The sequence below is a fragment of the Corticium candelabrum genome, chromosome 6 (genome assembly GCF_963422355.1).
Source record: "Corticium candelabrum chromosome 6, ooCorCand1.1, whole genome shotgun sequence".
Classification (NCBI taxonomy): Eukaryota; Metazoa; Porifera; class Homoscleromorpha; order Homosclerophorida; family Plakinidae; genus Corticium; species Corticium candelabrum.
Window position 1 is genome coordinate 6187618 of NC_085090.1, and position 15000 is coordinate 6202617.

Below are 15000 nucleotides of genomic sequence, written 5' to 3' on the forward strand. Positions count from 1 at the left end.
CATCTGTCTGTCTGCCTGCTGGTCTGCCTGTTCATTTGTGAATTGTCTGTTGTTGTTGTTGTTGTTGTTGTTGTTGTTGTTGTGTGTCAGTTGGTTTTTGTCTGTCTTTCTGTCTGTTTGTTTGTCTGTCTATCTGTCTGTTAAATCTATAATTTCTCCATTATTTATTTCTCTCTTTCTGTTATCAACTCTAACTATTGCATCTCTCAGGTGGGCATTATTTCCACCTCACACACCAAAGAGCATGGTCAAAGGCAACCGAGACGAATTGAGACCTCATCAAGACGAAGCGGTCGCCTGGTTCATCCACGTCTACCCTAAAACTCAACTTCCAACGTGGCCACAACAATACAGACCTGTAAGTCACACATAAAACCACATGTACATAGGATGGTAGAGGATATGGAGATAAGGTGTGTTCACACTATGATTTGCAAACCATGTTGTGTTATATTATGATTTGCATGATACAAAGAAATAAATTAGCATACAGTACAACCCTGTGTTCAGACTGGACTGGGCTTGATTACCTGGTTTGTCAACCCAGCACTCTATTGTGATCCATTGTTTGAGGAGGAATCTCTGTACATCGCGTCTGACAACAGAGTTAGAATACTCTGCATGACAAACGACACAGCAGTTTCGGTACTCTGCGATAGCACTGCGGTAGCGACGAAAACAATGTCGTCTGTCATCTACAGCAAGACAATGATTTCCTTGATAGCCATACAGCTACTCTTGTTACTAGGCGGTAAACAACTAGGAATGTCAGTGTTGTCCCAAGATTTATGTTATGACCACGCCCACCCTAAATTTTGGCCACGCCCATTCCAATTGTTTTACTAAGACATTGATGCTGGTTTGCTTACACTGAGATGCCATGAACTGTTTCATGTATATTAAGCCTTATAGCCAGTTGAAAATTTCCAGATTTCAAGAAGCTGAGTACCTACTAGTAGTACATACTCAGGGATGTCCCAAGATTTTTGTAAGGCAGGGCGGAAATTGCTATAACCACAGTCACCCTTATTTTGGGTGACGCCCATTCCAATTTTTGTAATGACAGCCCCAGGAAAGCTTTGGTGTGGGTTTGCTCATCCCTGAGATGTCACAAACTGTTGTCATGGAATGCTCAGGCACGAAGGAACAAAGTGGTCTAATTTTAAGAAGAAAGTTTCTCTGTGTCTTGGTTCACTGTGCTTGACCACATGATAGCTATATTAATCCTTATAGCCCCTGGAAAATTTCCAGACATCAAGAAGCTGAGAACCTACTAGTAGTATAGGGAGGGCCAGATATCTACAGAACTCCTTTGTTACTGTCAGATACTGACCTAAATAGGGGGCAGTGCTGACAACTACTGTTGATGTTTGAGTACTTATATTACAATTAAGTTGAGACCATATGGCAGTCTTTGTTCTAATTGGTCTTATCTTCAAACCAAGCATCCTAGGAACTACTTGTTAGTCTCAAACAACTTCCCACTTTTCAAAATACAAATACAAGTTTATTATCTTCATAGCTAATCACTGTCTACTCATGCAGTAAAGCATGGGGCCTGTACCACGTGGAAGTGGAGATGCCTTTTGTATGCTGGGGACAACCCCGATACTGTAGGATATAATAGGAAAGGCCAGATACACATACAGACCTTGTTTGTTACCATAGCTATACTGACCTAAATAGTGAGCGGTGCTGACAACCACTGTTGCTCTTTGAGGACTTGTATTACAACCAAGTTCATACCATATGGCGGTCCTAATTTGCCCTTGCAAACACATAGCAAACCAGCATTGCATTGGGCAGGTGCAAAGTTTAACACGAACTCAATTATGATAACAAGCAGCAGTTCAAACCAGGGATAAACCATAGAGTAAACACACCTATAGACATCTGAGTGTGGGCAATGCCATAAATTTGTCAAACTTTTTTGTAAAATTAAAATTTTTTTTTAATTAAAATAGAATTCTATAAAAATAATACGTAATTTACTTTTTGTTCAAATCTTAACAAATATGCAAATTTAAATCTATTTTATTAATTTATTTAAAGTTTAATTATTAATTGAAGAAAATGCATTTTAATATTTTTTTATAATTTTATTTAATATTAATTAAATAATTAGTTTTAGTTATTTAATATTAAATATATTTAGGTAATGTTAATTATTTTTAGTTATTTAATATTAATTGTTTTAGTTATTTAATATTTATTGTTTTTAGTTATTAATATTAATTGTTTTTAGTTATTTAATATTAAATATATTTAGTTAATGTTAACTATTTTTAGTTATTTAATATTAATTGTTTTAGTTATTTAATATTTATTGTTTTTAGTTATTAATAGTAATTGTTTTAGTTATTTAATATTAATTGTTTTTAGTTATTTAATATTAAATATATTTAGTTAATGTTAACTATTTTTAGTTATTTAATATTAATTGTTTTTAGTTATTTAATATTAACTATTTTTAGTTATTAAATATTAATTATTTTTAGTTATTTAATATTAATTATTTCTAGTTATTTAATATTAATTATTTTTAGATATTTAATATTAATTATTTTTATTTAATATTAAATATTTTTTATTATTTAATATTAATTAATTTAGACATTTAAGTTAATTATTTTTATTTATTATTAATAATTTTTATTTAATATTAATTATTTTTATTTAATGTTAATTATTTTTATTTAATGTTAATTATTTTTATTTAATATTAATTATTTTTATTTAATATTAATTATTTTTATTTAATATTAAATATTTTTTATTATTTAATATTAATTAATTTAGACATTTAAGTTAATTATTTTTATTTATTATTAATAATTTTTATTTAATATTAATTATTTTTATTTAATGCTAATTATTTTTATTTAATGTTAATTATTTTTATTTAATATTAATTATTTTATTTAATATTAATTATTTTTATTTAATATTATTTATTTTTATTTAATATTAATTATTTTTATTTAATGTTAATTATTTTTATTTAATGTTAATTATTTTTATTTAATATTAATTATTTTTATTTAATATTGATTATTTTTAGTTAATTAATTTTATTTAATATTAGTTATTTTTATTAAATATTAATTGTTTTTAGTTATTTAATATTATATATTTTTATTTAATGTTAATTATTTTTATAATTATTTAATCAAATAATTAATAACTAAGCAATTAATTTATATCCCTATATGACACAAGCGTTACGCTCTATCTCATTCTCATCTTTCCTCTTCCTTCTCAATATCGTTCGCTGTAGGTCGAGATCCTACAGAAAACCGGGGAGACTGTGTTCGTTCCTGGTGGGTGGTGGCATGTCGTTGTTAACCTTGACTTGACTGTCGCTGTCACACAGAACTTTGCCAGCGTCACCAACTTCCCCGTCGTGTGGCATAAGACAGCAAGGTAAGACACCGAGTGTTACGATTGAGTCAACGAGGACTAATTGTGTGTTGGTAATAGAGGCCGTCCCAAGTTTTCGAAGAAGTGGTATGCTGCTCTGAAGGTAGTAGGTGGATGTTGTGATGTGTGGTTGTTGATTGGATTTGTTGGGATATTGAAAGGGGTGGGAAAATGTGTTGCATTGTGTGGTGCTGTAGTGTTGGTGGTTGGTTAGTTGCTTGCTTGCCAGTTTGTGAGTAGAGGTGAACATACATGCTTGCTTGCCTGTGTGTCAGTTTGTTGTTGTTGTTGTTGTTGTTGTTGTTGTGTGTCTGTCTACCTGTCTATTTGTTCATTTGTCTGTCTATTAGTTTGTTCGTCTGTCTATCTGTCTATGTGTCTGTCCGTCTGTCTATCTGTTTGTCTGTTCATTTATCTATCTGTTTGTCCGTCTGTCTATCTGTATATGTGTCCATCTGTCCATCTGTCTATTCATCCATTTATCTATCTGTTCATGTATCTGTCTATCTGTCTGTCTGTCTATCTGTACATCTGTCTGTCTGTCTATATGTCTGTCTGTCTGTCTATCTGTCCGTCCATCAGTCCATCCGTCTATCTGTTCATTTGCTTGTCTGTCTATCTGTTTTGTCTGTTTGTCTGTCTCTCTGTGTACCTATCAGTCTGTCTGCTTATCTGTCCATCTGTCTGTCTGATAGAGACTTTCCAACATTTTGTCCATTGACTGTTATTGTTTTACATAAAGTTAGCGCTTGTTATCAGTAGAGTAAGCTTTTAAATAAAGCAATCTGTCTGTCTATCTGTCTGTCTTTCTGTGTATCTGTTAGTGCATCCGTCTGTCTGTCTGTCTGTCTGTCCTATTTTTTAAATTTAAGATGTTTATTTTGCCTAGGAGGGACGCCCTGATTTGGTTGCTGTAGCTGATAGTGTTAACCTGGATCAGGACTGCGGGCTGCCTTCATCGTCCTCGTCATCTTCATCTTCTTCGTCGTCGTCTTCTTCAAGCTCTGGCTCATCAGGGGAGTCAGAGTCAGATAGTGAAGCAGGTGTTACTGTTAGTAGTAATGAAGGTTCTCCGAGGAGAAAGAAAAGGTGAAGTAGATGTTGCCTTGTATGGTATTGTCTCTCTACCTGTTTGTCTCTGTATGCCAGTCAGGCAGGCAGTCAGTGTGTGTGTGTGTGTGTGTGTGTGTGTGTGTGTGTGTGTGTGTGTGTGTGTGCGTGCGTGCGTGCATGTGTGCGTGTATGTGTGTGTGTGTGTGTGTGTGTGTGTGTGTGTGTGTGTGTGTGTGTGTGTGCAAGCGTGTGTGTCTGTCAGTCTGTATGTTTCTCTGTCAGTCAGTCTGTCAGTCTGTATGTTTCTCTGTCAGTCTGTCTGTCTGTCTGTTTATCTGTCAGTCTGTCTGTCTGCATGTTTGTTTGTCAGTCTGTATGTTTGTCAGTCAGTCTGTCTGTCTGTATGTTTGTCTGTAAGTCTGTCTGTCTCAGTCTGTCTGTCTGCATGTTTGTCTGTCAGTCTGTCAGTCTTTGTGTTTGTCTGTCTGTCTGTCTGTCTGTCTGTCTGTGTGTTTGTCTGTCTGTCTGTCTGTCTGTCTGTCTGTGTGTTTGTCTGTCAGTCTGTCTGTCTGTCTGTGTTTGTCTGTCTGTCTGTGTGTTTGTCTGTCAGTCTGTGTATTTGTCTGTCAGTCTGTCTGTCAGTCTGTGTATTTGTCTGTCAGTCTGTCTGTCTGTGTGTTTGTATGTCAGTCTGTCAGTCTGTGTATCTGTCTGTCAGTCTGTCTGTTTGTGTTTGTCTGTCTGTTTGTGTGTTTGTATGTCAGTCTGTTTGTGTGTTTGTATGTCAGTCTGTCAGTCTGTGTTTGTCTGTCTGTCTGTGTGTTTGTATGTCAGTCTGTCAGTCTGTGTATTTGTCTGTCAGTCTGTCTAAGTATTAGTGTTTGGTTACCATAGTCTACACATGCCCAACACCATCCAGTAATTTCCCTCCATCATAGGCGGAAGTTGCATCAAAGTCCAACAAATATAAACTGTTCATGACCAGTCAAAGATTCTCTCGTTGTGTACATTACAACAACTGTAATACTGATTAGGCGACGATTATTGTCACAATGTAATCTGTGACACGTTGACCAAATGTTTTGACATAAAAAGCCAGAATGGTGAGAATTGATATAAATATGGATTGCATTGAGAGTCAGGCGTGTGTGTGTCCGTGTGTGTGTGTGTGTGTGTGTGTGTGTGTGTGTGTGTGTGTGTGTGTGTGTGTGTGTGTGTTTGCCTGTGGTATGTGTGTGTGTGTGTGTGTGTGTGTGTGTGTGTGTGTGTGTGTGTGTGTGTGTGTGTGTGTGTCTGTGTGTTTGCCTGTGGTGTGTGCTGTGTCTGTCTGTGGTGTGTGTGTGTGTGTGTGTGTGTGTGTGTGTGTGTGTGTGTGTGTGTGTGTGTGTGTGTGTGTGTCTGTGTCTGTGTGTGTGTCTGTGTGTGTGTCTGTGTGTGTGTCTGTGTGTCTGTCTCTCTCTGTCTGTCTGTCTGTCTGTTTGTCTGTCTTATTTCACTATTGAACACAAAAAGTAAAATTTACAAGAACACTATAGGTAAAACTGCTAAGCTAAATGTCCATCTACTGAGACATACAGATTAGGGTTAGGGTTAGGTGTGTCTGTCTATCTGTCTGTGTGTGTGTCTGTCTGTCTGGTGTGTGTGTGTGTGTGTGTGTGTGTGTGTGTGTGTGTGTGTGTGTGTGTGTGTGTGTGTGTGTGTGTGTGTGTGTGTGTGCAGTGTTCGAAATTCCCACTCGCCAATGGCGAGTCCAAATCAATGTTGACGAGTAGAAGGTAGCTGTCCACTCGCCAGAGATTAGCAGAGAAGCGGGCAGGCATGTTCAGAATTGTAGTCAGGGGGTGTTGAGTTTAGGGCTAATTGTGTACATAAGCATTGAAAAGCGGATGTTGGCTGTCAGAACTGCAGTCATAGTTATCTAAATTGTCTATTTATATTGTACTGTGGTAAAGGATAGTTACATGAAACCGCAATCTCATTTACACGTCTCTTGTGTACACAAAGAATGCGACTGCAAACCTGCAAACCTGCAAACCTTCAAACCTTCTCGTGAAACCAGACACGCCTAGTGATGTTTTCCAAGTCCTTGCAGTACCACACTCTTGTCATCTAGGCCTAAATGCTATTACCTATCTGTCTGTTTAAATTCACCTGTAGGTTTCTTCCAATGCAATATCATGATCATGGTATATAGCCGCCTTTCTGAAACCATCTTGTCGCCTACAATATGCAGTGAGTTGTAAGGGAGTAGATAGTTTCATAGCCAAATGTTAGTGGCAAATTCAATGTAGTCTGAATCTACTCCTAGGGTCAAGAGCACACCACGCAGGGCTTGCACACAGCTACATGTATATTGCAGTCCACATGCACGGATTTTACAGTATGGCTCAAGAATCAAAGATGAACATTTACATTGTAGGTGTACATGAATCTATAAAAAAACAGTTGTCTAGAGCTTTCAGGCATGCTTAGGTTCGGTTAGTCTAATAGGTCATGATGGAAATTTGAATACCATGGTCAGTTCTAAATGTTCTAAGAGGTGTCTTTATATTGCACCTTATGGCAAGAAAAATCGTCTACAACAAAAGAATCAAGAATGATGATGAGTACGTGGATAAAATGTAATGCATTTGTTTTTTTGTTGTAAAACAAAGTCAATCAGTAATACACATAACTATAGTCTAATAATTACTGCAGATTCTGTTACACAACCACTACTAACTTTTAGACATAGGTAGCTTGTTAATTAATAATTAATAAATAAATAAATAATAAAGAATTAATAAATAAATAAATAATAAATAATAAATAAATAATTAATAAATAAATAACTAATAAAATAAATAATTAATAAATAATTAATAAATAAATAATTAATAAATAATTAATAATTAATAAATAATAAATAATTAATAAATAAATAATTAATAAATAACGAAATCCTTCTCTGACTGACGTCTCTGAGCAGCGTTTGGCAGACCAGAAGCCATATCTCCTAACTTCTGGAAGTCTGACTGAATCAGAGTTGGAGGACATTAAACGCGAGGCCGCACAGGATGGAAAGCCCGTCTCAGGTTTGTTATCTGTTACGACTGATGTTTGTCCTGGTGTGCAGATGTCGGCGTTGGATGTGGTTTCTGCTCTATCAGCTGATAGCTCAGTTGTCACGCCTTTGCTTGACAATGTGTCACCTTGCATGGCTTCAGTCAGGATGGCGCCTGCTGCATGTGGTGGGAAACCTGTCGTGTCAATGATGCAAGAGGATCATGAGTTTGCTAATCACTTGGAAGATGGCTCCCTTGTTTAGTCAGTCACTGTTGTCTCTAGGGACTGCTCATCTGCAAGAGATAGTGGTGATATCCTATCCGTAGATGACACTTTGGATTCAGTTCTGTGCAGTGCTGTCAGGGAATCACCATCCCCTTGTGACTCTGTGAGCTCTGATCTGATGACTACACATCCTAGCATAGCTTCTCGGCTAGAAAGGATGGAAACTCCTACATCTCAACTCAGTCCAGACTGCTGCCAAACGGAGGATGGTCTTTTGCTTGATTGTGATGCTGTTGTGGACCCTGTACTTCATCGAGGGTTTCTTGAGGAGTTGCAGAAAGTCAGGCAAATTCCTATCTGTGAGAGACAACGCCTTCCAAGGATCTTTGTGAACAGTGGAACCCTGAAGCTTATTGGTGATCTTAACACGATCATCAGTTCGTTGAAGAATGAACCAGATATGAGTGAAATCAGTTACCTGGTATACTCTGCTGCTTCGCTAGTGTCCAAAAGGCGGACTTAAAGATGACGAAGTCAACCAATTCTCAAACACCGACATGGAGACGAAGGCTGGATATGGAGATTCTCACACTTCGACGTGCGATCTCACTGTTGCTGGAGGTTAGAAAGGGTTCATCGGGCATTCGTATGTTACATGAACTCCGACGTCTTCGGCATCGGTTGGGCATTTCCTGTTCGGAGAGTTGTGAGGTCTCCATCAATCGATTGAAAATGGAACTTAAGTCCAAGGTCGAGCGGACCAGGAGGCTGGAGAAGAATCGTAAGAGACTTCGCCAGAATGGTTTGTTTCAACGAGATGCTGGACGGTTTTACAGAGAGCTGGATAAGCAGACTATCCAGATCACTTCCCCGCCATCCGAGTCTGAGATTGAACAGTATTGGGGTGGTATCCTAGAAACTGAGGTACATCACAATGAGTCTGCCTTCTGGCTGAGACGTCAAACCGATGGTGAGACGCACCGGAAAGATGAGCAGCAGTGGTTGCCTATCTCAGACAATGAGGTCACATCGTGTCTCAAAAGGATGGGGAACTGGAAGTCTCCTGGTCCAGACAAGGTTTATGGTTTCTGGGTCAAGCGTATCACGTGTCTTCACACTGATCTGACTCGTAACTACAACCTGCTGGTTCAGAATCCAGACTCTGTACCCAACTGGTTGTCTCAAGGAATAACCACTCTGATTTCTAAGAATGACAAGACTGACCAGGCCAAAAATTACCGGCCTGCCACGTGTCTGGCTGTCTTCTATAAGACCCTCACCTCAGTCATCAGGCAGAGGATTGCAGGGCATTTGGATCAGAGAAACCTCATGGCTCCGGAGCAGAAGGGTTGTCGACAGGGATCTTTTGGTGCAAAGGATCAGCTGTTGATCAACAGGCTGCTTACCGAAGACTGTAGGACCAGGCACAAGAGCTTGAGCATGGCTTGGGTAGACTACCAGAAAGCCTATGACAGCATGCCACACAGTTGGTTGCTCCAATGCCTTCAGCTGCATAAGATCAGTCCAGTCTTGTGCGGGTTCCTGTCACGTGTGATGAAGAGTTGGAGGACATCGATGGTGCTTTCTTGTGGGAATAGTACGATCAAGACAAGGCTTATGCAGATCAGGAGGGGTATTTTCCAAGGTGACTCACTTTCTCCACTTCTCTTCTGTATGGCTCTCAATCCTCTGAGCAAGGAACTGAACAGAACCGGTTACGGCTACCGGATGACCACTGGGCATGGTGAGACTGCCAAACGTCAGCTTATCAGTCATCTACTTTACATGGATGATCTGAAGCTGTATGGCAGAAACTCTGATCAGTTGGACGGGTTGTTGCACACGGTTCGTACCTTCTCTGATGACATCCAGATGAAGTTTGGTCTGGACAAATGTGCTGTTGCACACTTTGTCAACGGCAGGCTATCTGGACACAACTCTGGAGTGACGGTAGGAAAAATGGACACCATCAACTGTCTGGAACCGGGTCAAGTCTACAAGTACTTGGGTGTAGATGAGAGTAACGGTATTCAGCACAGCATGATGCGGGAGAGGTTCTCCGGACTGAGTTGTATGGTCGGAACAAGATTCTAGCCATCAATGGGTTTGCACTACCGGTTCTCATTTACGGTTTTGGCGTCATTCATTGGGGTGCACGGACCTACAGCAGCCTGATCGACGGACCAGAAAGCTCCTCTCTATGCACGGTGTCCACCATCCTGCTGCAGACGTTGACCGACTGTACGCTCCTTGCAGTGATGGGGGTAGGGGGTTACAACAGATTGAGTCGACATATCAATCTTGTATTGTGAGGCTGAACTGTTACCTTGCTGACAGTTCTGATCCTTTCATGCAGATGATACGGGAGTGTGACTCTGGAAAATCTTCACACTCGATCAAGCGCATGGCTTGTCGGTTTACTGCACAGCTGCGGAGGAGTCTTGCTTCGGACGACAAGTCGCAGAACTTACACAGGAATGCATCCATCTCAGTTGAAGGTGGCTTCGAGCAAGCGCCTGAAACAGATGCGAGACATTACCGTACGTGTTGCAGTTCTCTTCGTGTGCGGTCCTGGAGCGGGAAGCCTATGCATGGGCAGTATCGTCATCTCACTGAGCAACCGCCTGTGGACATGAAAGAGACCTACGGATGGCTAAAGGCAGCGAATCTTCCTGCTGCAACTGAGGAACTGGTTGTTGCTGCTCAAGATCAAGCTCTTCGGACTCGGTACTATGAGCGCAAGATTCTACATCGTGATGTCAGTCCTACTTGCCGCATGTGCAGTGTAGGCCTGGAAACAGTCGACCACATTGTGGCAGGCTGTAGTGCTTTGGCATCGCCGGACTACACTGATCGACACAATCAGGTGGCCTCCATCATTCACTGGGATGTTTGTCACCATTTTGGGGTTCCAGTGGAGAGCAGATGGTACCGGCATCATCCTGATAGGCTTGTGGAGACTGATGACATTACTATGATGTGGGATACCACCATCCCCACTGCCAGGAAGATCAAAGCCAATCGTCCAGACATGTCTCAGAAATAGGAAGACAAACACTTGTCTTCTTATTGATATCAGCTGTCCTGCTGATGGCAACATTGGCAAGAAACATGCTGAGAAGTTGGCGAAGTACAGCGACTTGCTAGTGGAGATAAGCCGCATGTGGCATTGTCGAACACTGGTGGTTCCGGTGGTCTTGGGAGCTTTGGGCACAGTGCACGCAGGTATTGCACGGTGGCTGGACATTATTCCAAGTCATCACAACCTGCAGCACTTACAGAAAACAGTGCTTCTGGGATCTACTCGGATCCTTCGTAAAGTCATGTCTTCTTTCTAGACAGCCGTGATGGTCTAAGTACTTCTGAAGCAGGGTTTGCTTCCGGTACTTGTAATAGACTTTACAAACCAGACTGATCTGGTTGAGCGCGACAATAATTAATAAATTAATAAATAATAAATAAATAATAAATAAATAAATAATAAATAATTAATAAATAAATAAATAATAAATAATTAATAAATGAATAAATAATAAATAATTAATAAATTAAAATGGAAAGTGTGTACCTATCATAGTTTTGATGATATTTATTGCATATCATATAACTTCTCAAAATAAAAAATATAATTTTTACAAGTTTCAACACAAATTTATAATATAATATTAATGTATGCATGCATTGGGGCTCCAAGGCTTCTACTTTGGCGAGTAGAAAATTTTGTGAATTTCGAACACTGGTGTGTGTGTCTGTGTGTGCATTCGTGTGTGCATTGGCATGTGTGTGCATCATCTCACATGGCACCTAAACCACGCCCACGCATCACCATAACACTCCACATCTACTACCACCACAACACACCTGGCATTGTCTACCCAACCTGGTCACCATACTACAAAATCACAGCTTAACGTCTCATTTCATTGTCTCTACAATAACCAATCCTTACACAACCAATAAACTCTTCCCAACCCATCAGCCAACAGTACAATCTAACAACAAACATGGCAGATTGGTACACAGCAGGAACGGCCAGTTTCTCTTCTCTTAGTATCCGATCGATGCACGACGTGCTTGCCCACCCTTTCTGCGCCAGATGAGAGAGGCAACAGCAGAGCCGGGACGGAGACGAATGCATGCTGCTTCTGCTGCACGAATGACGTCCTTGACTGTGTTCATCAAGTTCTCAGCGTTGCCGACCAACATCTCGGATGCTTCCACGTCGGCTGACTCGTCTAGGGTTAAGCAGATTGTGTTAGTGGGAGGCATGGTTGGTTGGTAATTGGTTTGGTTGGGTAGATGAGACGTTTGGGGATGTTTGGAGCTTTTGGTGGGTGTTGTTACGTTGTGTGGTTGTCACTGATATGCAGACGGACGAGATGGACAGACAGAAACACACAGACAAATGAGATTCATTGACATAGAGATACAAACAAGATGGACAGACAGAGAGACAGACAAATGACATTGACATACACAAAGACAGACAGGCAGACAGATGAACGAGATTGACATAAACAGTGACAGACAAACAAACTAGATTGACATACACAGAAACAGACAGTCAAACAAGATTGACAGACATGGACACAGACAGGCAGACACAGACAGACACAAACGACATTGACATACAGAGACAGACAGACAAATGAGATTGACATACATAGAGACAGACAGTCAAACAAGATTGACAGACAGACACAGACAGACACACAAACGAGATTGACATACACAGAGATAGACAAATGAGATTGACATACATAGAGACACAGTCAAACAAGACTGACAGACAGACACAGACAGACACACAAATGAGATTGACATACACAGAGACAGACAAATGAGATTGACATACATAGAGACAGACAAATGAGATTGACATACATAGAGACAGACAATCAAACAAGATTGACAGACACAGACACAGACAGACACACAAACAAGATTGACATACAGACAGACAAATGAGATAGACAGACATAGACAGACAATCAAACAAGATTGACAGACACAGACACAGACAGACACACATAACGAGATTGACATACACAGAGACAGACAGACAGACAAATGAGATTGACATACAGAGACACACACACAGACGAATGAGATTGACATACATGGACACAGAGACACACAGACAACTGAGATGGACATACACAGAAACACACAGACAAAAATGGCTAGACGGCCAGATTGACAAAAAGCACACAAGAGCTCTACACACAGTCTGAGAAACGAATGTACGTGCATGTAACACAGCAATCACTGCATAGAGATGAAACAATGGACGTGAGAATCTGTGACAAACAAGTGTGACCGACCTCCTCCCATTGTCGTTGCCTTGACCGTTGCGAGGATCTTCAGTTGCGTCGAAATAGTCGGAATTCGATCGAGTCTTTGCAAAAGGTTCTACGACAGATGAACACGGTGAGAGAGAAATAACAGAGACATACAGACAGATAAACAAAAAACAGACAAACACAGACAGACAGACGAATAAACAGACACACGAACAGACAACAGACAGAGAGACTATCGGACGGATGAACTGATGGACATACGGTTGGATGGACAGACACATAGACAAACAGATAGACAAATCAATGTATAGACACACGGACAGACAGATGAGTAAACAGACAGATAGACAGACAACAGACAGACTACCAGAGACATGAACTGATGGACACATGGCTGGATTGACAGCCACATTGATGAATGGACAGACACATAGACTAACAGATAGACAGAGAAATAAACAGATGAATGGACAGACACAGACACACAGATGAATGGACAGACACAGAAATAAACAAATGAATGGACAGACAGACACATAGACAAACAGAGAAATAAACAGACGAATGGATAGACACAAAGACAGACAGAGAAATAGACAGATGAATGGACAGACAGAGAAATAAACAAATGAATGGACAGAGAAAAAGACAGACAAATGGACAGACACACAGACAGACAAAGAAATAGACAGATGAATGGAAAGACACATCGACAGACAGAGAAATGGACAAACACATAGACAGACAGATGAATGGACAGACACATATAGACAGACAGAAAAATAGACAGATGAATGGAAAGACACATAGACCGACAGAGAAAAAGACAGATGAATGGACAGACACAAAGACAGACAGACAAATGAATGAACAGACACATAGACAAACAGATAAATAAACAGACAAATGAATAGACACATAGACAGACAGTGAAATAAACGAATGAATAGACAGACACATAGACAAACAGAGAAATAAACAGACAAATGGACAGACACACAGACAGACAGAGAAATAGACAGATGAATGGAAAGACACATAGAACGACAGAGAAAAAGACAGATGAATGGACAAACACAAAGGCAGACAGACAAATGAATGGACAGACACATAGACAAACAGACAAATAAACAGACAAATGGACAGACACACAGAGAAATAGACAGATGAATGGAAAGACACAGACAGACAGATGAATGGACAGACACAAAGACAGACAGAGAAATGGACCGACACAGACAGACAGATGAATGGACAGACACATAGACAGACACATAGACAGAGAGAAAAGATGAATGGATAGACACAGACAGACAGACAGACAAATTGATGTAGTGTTAGACACAGACAGACAGACATCTATGTTAGTCACCATGGTCACTGTTTTTTTACTTACAGTCTTTAGTCGACGATCCATGCAGTCGTCTGCAATCTGACGTGCCAGCTTGAACATGTCTCCGGCACCGGCTGCTATCTCTTTAGCGTACTTGATGAGGTCTGCCTTCGAGTGTACTTCACCACCCTCACCACTGCAACAGTCGAGAATTAGAAGAAATTCAATATGTAATGCACAGTTACAAACGAGAGTGAACGGATGGACAGACAGACAGACAGACAGACAATAGAGAGACACACAGACAGAAAATGGACAAACAGACAGACAGACAGATGGACAAACAAACAGACAGACAGACAAATGGACTAACAGACAGACAAACAATAGAGAGACACATAGACAGACAATGGACGGACAGACAGAAACACAGACAAATGGACTAACAGACACACAGAAAATGGACAAACAGACAGACAGACAATAGAGAGAAACACAGACAGAAAATGGACAAACAGACAGACAGATGGACAAACAACAGACAGACAGATGGACAAACAAACAGACAGACAAACAACAGGCAGGGGCAGACACACACACACACACACACACACACACACA

General features: G+C 40.0%; 2 protein-coding genes across 2 annotated transcripts in view; one reads left to right on the top strand and one right to left on the bottom strand.

Annotated features, from left to right (window-relative positions):
• Positions 1 to 5636, top strand: part of LOC134181009 (bifunctional arginine demethylase and lysyl-hydroxylase JMJD6-like) — a 9898-nt gene extending 4262 nt beyond the window's left edge. The window contains exons 6-10 of the mRNA XM_062648200.1: positions 211 to 358; positions 3278 to 3423; positions 3481 to 3523; positions 4310 to 4509; positions 5412 to 5636. Of these exons, the coding sequence (XP_062504184.1) occupies positions 211 to 358; positions 3278 to 3423; positions 3481 to 3523; positions 4310 to 4509; positions 5412 to 5454 (580 nt within the window). The 3' untranslated portion in view covers positions 5455 to 5636. The remainder of the gene's footprint in view (positions 1 to 210; positions 359 to 3277; positions 3424 to 3480; positions 3524 to 4309; positions 4510 to 5411) is intronic.
• Positions 5637 to 11585: 5949 nt separating this feature from the next.
• The window catches only part of LOC134180998 (vinculin-like), a 16682-nt gene continuing 13267 nt past the window's right edge, over positions 11586 to 15000 (bottom strand). Inside the window, exons 17-19 of the mRNA XM_062648183.1 lie at positions 14443 to 14575; positions 13068 to 13155; positions 11586 to 11978 (exon numbers count right to left, since the gene is read on the bottom strand). Coding sequence (XP_062504167.1) covers positions 11791 to 11978; positions 13068 to 13155; positions 14443 to 14575 — 409 coding nt within the window. The 3' untranslated portion in view covers positions 11586 to 11790. The remainder of the gene's footprint in view (positions 11979 to 13067; positions 13156 to 14442; positions 14576 to 15000) is intronic.